The sequence below is a fragment of the Belonocnema kinseyi genome, chromosome 2 (assembly GCF_010883055.1).
Source record: "Belonocnema kinseyi isolate 2016_QV_RU_SX_M_011 chromosome 2, B_treatae_v1, whole genome shotgun sequence".
NCBI lineage: Eukaryota > Metazoa > Arthropoda > Insecta > Hymenoptera > Cynipidae > Belonocnema > Belonocnema kinseyi.
The window spans coordinates 84319016-84326297 of record NC_046658.1 but is presented as its reverse complement, the minus strand read 5'-3'; the positions used below and the strand labels follow the sequence as shown (position 1 = coordinate 84326297).

The window sequence follows — 7282 nt, the reverse complement described above, 5'->3', positions numbered from 1 at the left end:
TTGTGTTAAAACTATGTCCAGAAAACGTGGTAAATGGAACTTTTAGAAATTTCGAGACAAATTCAAAAAGTTGAATTTAATTCAACCTTGATGAATAGTAAATCCGGAAATACCTTAAAAGTGTATTTTTGATGTTTTTTCATATCTTGTTTATGAGAAAATTAATCTGCTAATTTGAAAGAAATGTAAGTAAATGAAAAAAAATTGCATCATTCATATTGAATATACTCTAACTCTCACGCTACAGTCAATGATCTTTTGTAAATCGTATACAACGTTCTAAAATCATATTTAGATATTCTGAAAAATCTATAACAAAATTTAAAAGAATGAACCGAGTATTTCCCTGAAGAAATGGTAAAGGTAAATGGTAAATGGTAAATGATAATGGTAAACAATATTCTAATATTATAAACTCCAATTATTAGCTATTTTTCCAGTATATAAACCTAATATCTAATATCTTATTTTTGTAGAAACATCAGTCCTGGCAAGTGGGGAAAAAAGACATGGAAGCTGTGCTCGACAACTCATACGATTCCATCAAGAAAATTGAAACTAACTTACTGTGCCGATAAAGTGCTTGAAGGCAGGGAAAAAAGGGAGAAATGTAAGTGCCCGTGTCAGCGTGTTTCCAATGAGTATAACGCAAACAGGAGGTCCATGTTGGGATAAAAGTAGAAAAGAAGAAAATTAAATTAATACGCTAACAGAGGGTCAGCGAGGAACAGCAGGACCCAGTGGATTTCCTCGGAGGCTACACGTCCAGAACACTTCCCTGTGTCATGGGGCTTTTTTAAGTGGTTTTGGTTACAAGTGGAGAACATTACCATTATGGCTGATTACGAAAGAATAAGACTTGTCGTATTGGGAGGCGCAGGAGTCGGCAAAAGTGCGATTATTCGTCGATTACTTGGGCAAGGATTCACGGAGAGGTATAGAGCTACCGTGGAAGACCTTTACTCAAGAGAATGTATCCTGGGAACATTAACGCTGAAAGTCGACTTGCTTGACACAGCTGGTAATCATTTTTCTATATATTCTCTTAAAGTTCATTTTCCAAGCAAAATTTAAATTAAAACAACATTTTTTTTTATTTTAATTATCAATAAAAATAGTTCAAAGCAAGCCGATTTATATCTGTATAGATATAATTCCGTTAAAATATTTGCTACCCTTCCTAATTGACTTAGAAGTTTTAAAAAATCGGAAAAAGTTGAATTTTTCGCTACTTTCTTACTCTGGGTAAATTTCTCGACTATTGGACCATATAATTTGTGATATACATAAATGGAAATGTATTTGAAATATGTTGCAACAATAATATATGAGAATTTTGACATGAAAATAATTTTTTTATTTACTTTAAATTACAAAAAAATATTTAAGACATATATTGTTCTTTATTATCAGAAAAAATGTTCGAAGTACGTGGATTTGCACGTACATAGCGAAAAATAAAATAATTAACATTATTATTAAATTAATAATTAATCATTAATTATTACATTAATGAATTAAAATCATTTTTTGCTATGTACATACAAGTCCACTTGCTTCGAACTATTTTTTCTGATCATTTATATACCAAACAATAATACTGCAATTGTATTCAGTTTTGAAAATCATGTTTCTCGAATAACATACATAATAAATATCGAATGACATACATAATAGAAATTAGATACTGCATTTGTAAGCAGCAAATGCTTCTAATTCAGTTGTTTATCTTGTTTTGTATCATAAATAATTAAACTTCCTGATTTCCTAATTTCCTAATTTCCCTGGAATGTTGCAATTTTTCGTAAAATTTGTTTCTAAATTTCATTTTGAAGTCGTAGATTCTCCTTTGTTTTTGCAGAAAATTTTGTTTATTCATAATTAGGTGTAGAAATTTGTAATTTCCGAGAAAAACGGTGAAAAACTACAAATACTACAAATAACACAGGCCGACAAAATTTGACAAAGGTCCGGAACCAGAAACCAGACCTAGTATACCCGAAGGTTTTTGCTGCGCTGAATCCGAATCCGACCTCAGAAAAATTCCATCACCCTCAGTTTTCGAGATATTGTAACCTAAAAGCTTTTTTTTCCATCGATATATCATTGATTGAAGTTAAGTATTTTCGCAGTTTCGTAACAACGTTAAAACACCCTATATAGCATATGTGAGGCTATAAGCCCAATTTATAAGTGATCGTATTCGATCGAAAAAATCTATATATAGGTTTTTGAGGTTGCTCATTAAGAATATGAAGTCAGATTTTGAAAATTCAATATGGCTGCCATTTTTGATCCGCCATTTTGAATTCGTCAAATTTGATATTGGATTTGTAATCAGCGACCTCCAAAACCCCTGAGTATACATTATCATACCGGGTATACATTATATACCGGGTATACCGGGTATAGTAGGTCTGGTCTCTGGTTCTGAGAATTGTTGGCCTGTGTAATCTAATAGCGTCTACATGACCGAAAAATCGGAAAAACCGGAAAATGATCAAGAATTGTGTTCACTCTCGAATTCCGTATAAAATTATAGCATTAATTTTACGTTTACTTTAGAAAACGAACAATTGAAGATTATAACTTTTACTTTAGTGAACGCAGTTTTTGCAAAAAACTATAATTTTAATTGGAGCAGGGGATTTTTGGTATGGAACGAGAATTTCGAAAGAAGAAAATGAAATTCTAATCTATGAGAAGGAAATTTAAAAAAAACTATAATCCAAATCAGAATCCAACTCAGAAACTATTTAAAACTTTCCTCATCCAATTTTTTTACAAAGAGAGTTACTATATTTCTGAATTATAATAGAAAATTTTGTAAATAAATATAACAATAATTTGGAACAAGAATTTTTAAAATACAGTTTATTGTGACTTGATAGAATGAAATATAAATTTGACCATCCTTGTTCTAAGTCAGAAATCGTCTGAATTCCTAAATTCATTCTGTTTTTCGCATACAAAAATAAGTTATATTTCATAGGTTTTATTGAGGCCTGTATCATAATAAATAATAAATTATAATAGAAAATGTTCCAAATAAATATGATTATGTATTGGAACAGATAATTTATGAAAATAAAAGTATTGCGACTTGGAACAGAGAATTTCTGCAAAGAATTATAATTTTGACTTTCGAACAGGGAATTTGCGTAAAGAATTATAATTTAGACTTCAGGGCAGGGAATTTCCATACAGAATTATTACTTGAGTTGGGACAGGGATTTTTTGATATGGAACGAAAATTTTAGAAAATAATTTAAATTATTATTTACAAGAGAATTAAAGAAAATTCCTGTTTAAATTCAGAATTTAAATTCTTTTACAAAATTCTCTGTTCCAAGTCAGAATTCTAATTCTTCTTACGATAAATTATCTGATCTTTCACCGCAGGATTATAATTATTTTCCAAAATTCTCTGTTCCAATTTAAAATAATATAAAATCATTCGTTGAGTAGATACCCTAAAATAGCTTTTGCCAATCGGAAATTTTCGTTATTTTTTGTAGGAATTCTTCATTTTCTACAGAAAACTTATTTAAAATTTTATAAAACTGCATCATCAATTTAAAATCGAAAAATTTTCTTTTTCTGTTTAAAAATTATACTCATTCATAATTGAATTTAGAAATTTGTAATTTTCTAAGAAAAATTATAAAAACTACATCTAATTTTTCTAGACGTACATTGTTCTAAAAATGCATACAAAGGTGTAATTATTAATAAATTTTTATAGAAATGAGGAATTATATGCAAAACATTGTGAAAAATTAAGGTTGCTTCAAGGTTTTTATTTAATTATAAAATCCACAATTTTCTACAATCATTTATAAAAATTACGTTTTCATAGGTTTTCGTTTGTCATCAAAACTTTTCCACTTGATTTCAGTCTTTAATTTCTAAATTCTTAAAGACTATTAAGTATATTGAGACAAATACTTGATCAATTATGAAAATTACATTGCGGTTATAGTAAATCCTAAAAAAGCTTCAACTTTTCGGAAAAGTTAAAAAACAACTGGAGAAACTGTAAAACAAAATTTTTCGGACAAGTTTTTCATTTTTTTTCATTCCTAGAAATTTTTTTCTAACTATTATAAATTTTGAAGATTCAAAAATTATAATTGACCAATTAGCATAAAAACCTTCTGCTAAGAACCATTGATATTTATGTCAAAAAGTTCTTGTCTGTTTTAATTAGAGGCGACTAAATTCGCAAACATTCTAACTTTCAAGTATCAGTTATCAAAGGGCTTTATTCTATGTAAGCGCAGTAAAAGCACTCCCAAAGAAAATTCTGTATCAGCTAGGCCAAAGTTTTTTTTTTAATAAAAGAGCAGCTTTTACAAAGTTTTGACCCCCAATATTAAAAAATTCGTTAGAAACGTTATTTTCGTCATTTTTTTATCATCATTTAATTATTTTCACTTTGTTTCTAAATGTTTACTTTAAAACCAAAAATACAATCGAATTGATTCAAGAACGTAAAATAAGACCTTAAGTTTACTTTCTCGTGTAAATTATAGATTTATAATTACTTTATCAATTTTTTACTTATAAATTACAATTTGAGCTTTTTTCTGTAAGTACATCAATATGATAGAAAAAGCCCCGTTCTTTTTGATCAGCAATTGTTACAAAACGTAGACCTCGATATATCTCGTGCCCAAACAAAATTTTCAATGCAATGTCCAGTGTACTAAAATTTTATTTGCTTACGAATGAATTGTCATTTAAAATCTTACAAAAAAATGAAGCAGCAGACAAACATTAATTTCAATCATACTTCTCTGAAGATATTATTCTACATTTTGGTTTGAAATTCAGGTATTGCCAGATATTTAAACTTTTTTCTCGCTAGTATGCATATCGGTCTAACGAGCTTGTCGCGTTGTTTCGATAGCACACCCAAATTAAAATTAAGGATGCAGCGAATATTGCTGTTCGAGCATTTAATGTAATTTGTTGAAAATTTGTTCTCGCGGAAAATTGACTACTTTGTGCAGTCCGTTAAATAGAATCCAACTTTACATGTAAGCCTTATTCAATAAATGCAAAAATTACATAAATATCAGGATTCACAATCCGTCTACTTTTTCATCTAATCCCCTTTAACCCTCTTTTCTAAGTTTCACAAATCCCCTAAAACAACTGAAATCAAAAATTACTACGCAATTTCCCCCTTTTATAAAAAAGCGAATTTTCAAACAAACAATTAAATTTTGAACTGAAGAACTTAGAACTTAACAGTACCAAACAGTAGATTTATGAACCAAAAATATAAATTCTTCATGAGAATTTAATAGTGGATATTAAAACCAAAAAAGATTTCAATTTTTGTTAAAAATAGTGCAATGCATCAAAAGAATACAACTTTTAAACATAATAGTTAGTTTTTCAGCCAAACTTTTGAATATTTAAGGTGAGGAGACTAATTGTATACAAAGCAATGGAACTTTCAACCCGAAAATATAAATTTAAAACCAAAAAAGATGAAACTTCCCCCAAAAGAGATGAATGTTCATACAAGAAAAATAAATGCAGATTAATTCTTTATAGCAAAAAGACGAAATTTCTACAAAACAGTTAAATTGTAAAACGAAAATTATGAAGTTTTAAGCAAATAAGTTAATTTTCAACCAAATAGTTTAATTTTCTAGGAAAATTAATTAAATTACAAGAACAGGATGATTTTTAACCCAACTATTGAATTTTCAACAAAAAATTGTGAATCTTTAACGAGAAAAAAAAGAATTTTCAAGAAACTAGTTCAAATCTTAATAAAATAGTTAAATTTTAATCCAAAAATTCATCAAAAATGTAATATAGTATATTTTAAATAAATAAGATGTTAAATTATAAACAGATGAATTCATCCAAAAAATACTATTTTTTAATCAAATAAGTCGAATGTTTGACCAAAAAAAATTTACAGTGAAGAAAAAAGCGAGATTTCTACAAAACAGTTCAATTTTCAAATCGAGATTATAAACTTTGGATGAGAATGATTGAATTTAAAAAAGGATGACGGAATAGTAGACTATTCAACTGAAAATAGTTGGATGTTCTCATGAGTATTAAAAATTGTAAATGATGAAATGACTGAACTAATATAATTAATAAAATATTATGAACAATTTTAAGCGTCTAAGAAGACAAAAAAGTAAGTCTTTCAAATAGTAATTTTGTGTATTTTAAATCATTTCTTTCTAACGTACTTAGAAAAATACTTTGAAAAATGCAGGCTTCTGTATGGAATATAATACACTAGACAAAAATTTACGAGAATGAGGAATAAAAATCTGTCTACTGTTAAAAATACATTAAAAATAATTCCAATATGCTCATTTTAACAACCTAAAATTTTGACTACTGAACTGCTGTGATCCCTAATATATTTAGTAGGTTCGTTGTGAAAATAATTATGCAATTTTTTACAAATTAAAAAAAAGGTAAGCCCCCTGGTCCAAGGCATTTAAACGCTTAAATATGTTGATTATTTTGTCTGTGTGTAAAAATGACAAATCACTTACGTAAAATCAATAAATATGACATTAAAATTATGGTAGGCGTCACTGCAAATAATAATATTACCCTACTTTTATTCAGAATATTATTACTCAAATTAAAAGAAACACCCTCTATAGGTATTCGACAATTTATAATGTGCTTTTTTAGATGTCGTAGATATTTTTGACCTTAAATAATAGAAAAAAGTACCACGTTGAAGTTAAAATGTATGCTACTAATAAAAAAGTACCCTTAAACTTTTAAAAACTTCCTTTTAGAACGATATTTTGCTTTTCTCAGAGTTATTCACACATTTCTGCGTAAGAAAAAAAGGTAATGAGGTCAATCCAATCGTCTCAAATCAATAAGTCTTTTTTTACTCTTACATAAACTTTAATCAATGTTAATAGAAATAGTTTTTCTGCAGAAAAATGCATTTTCCGAATATTATAAATGACCCGAATTTCCTTATTCTATAAAATTTTTACCATCTTAATTATATTTAAAAAACGCATTACAAGTTATGAACTTTCTATAGAGGGCGGTTTTTCACTTTTAGGGGTAATTTTCTGAATATAATTAGAATAAACTTACTCACAGAAAAACGCTGGTGTTAAATTTATTGCAGATTAAATTTCATGGGGCTCCCAATGATCATTTAAGAGAGTTTTCAAGTCTCAAATGTATTCCTCTGAACGTAGGTGCCCATGTGGGCATCTAGGGGAAAGTATCATTTGGAGACTGAATTTTGGCTCATGCAGAG

At 28.2% G+C, this 7282-nt stretch overlaps 1 protein-coding gene across 1 annotated transcript in view; it reads left to right on the top strand.

Annotated features, from left to right (window-relative positions):
- Positions 1 to 834: 834 nt before the first annotated feature.
- Positions 835 to 7282, top strand: part of LOC117167953 (GTP-binding protein Di-Ras2) — a 29744-nt gene continuing 23296 nt past the window's right edge. The window contains exon 1 of the mRNA XM_033353219.1: positions 835 to 1021. Within this exon, the coding sequence (XP_033209110.1) occupies positions 835 to 1021 (187 nt within the window). The remainder of the gene's footprint in view (positions 1022 to 7282) is intronic.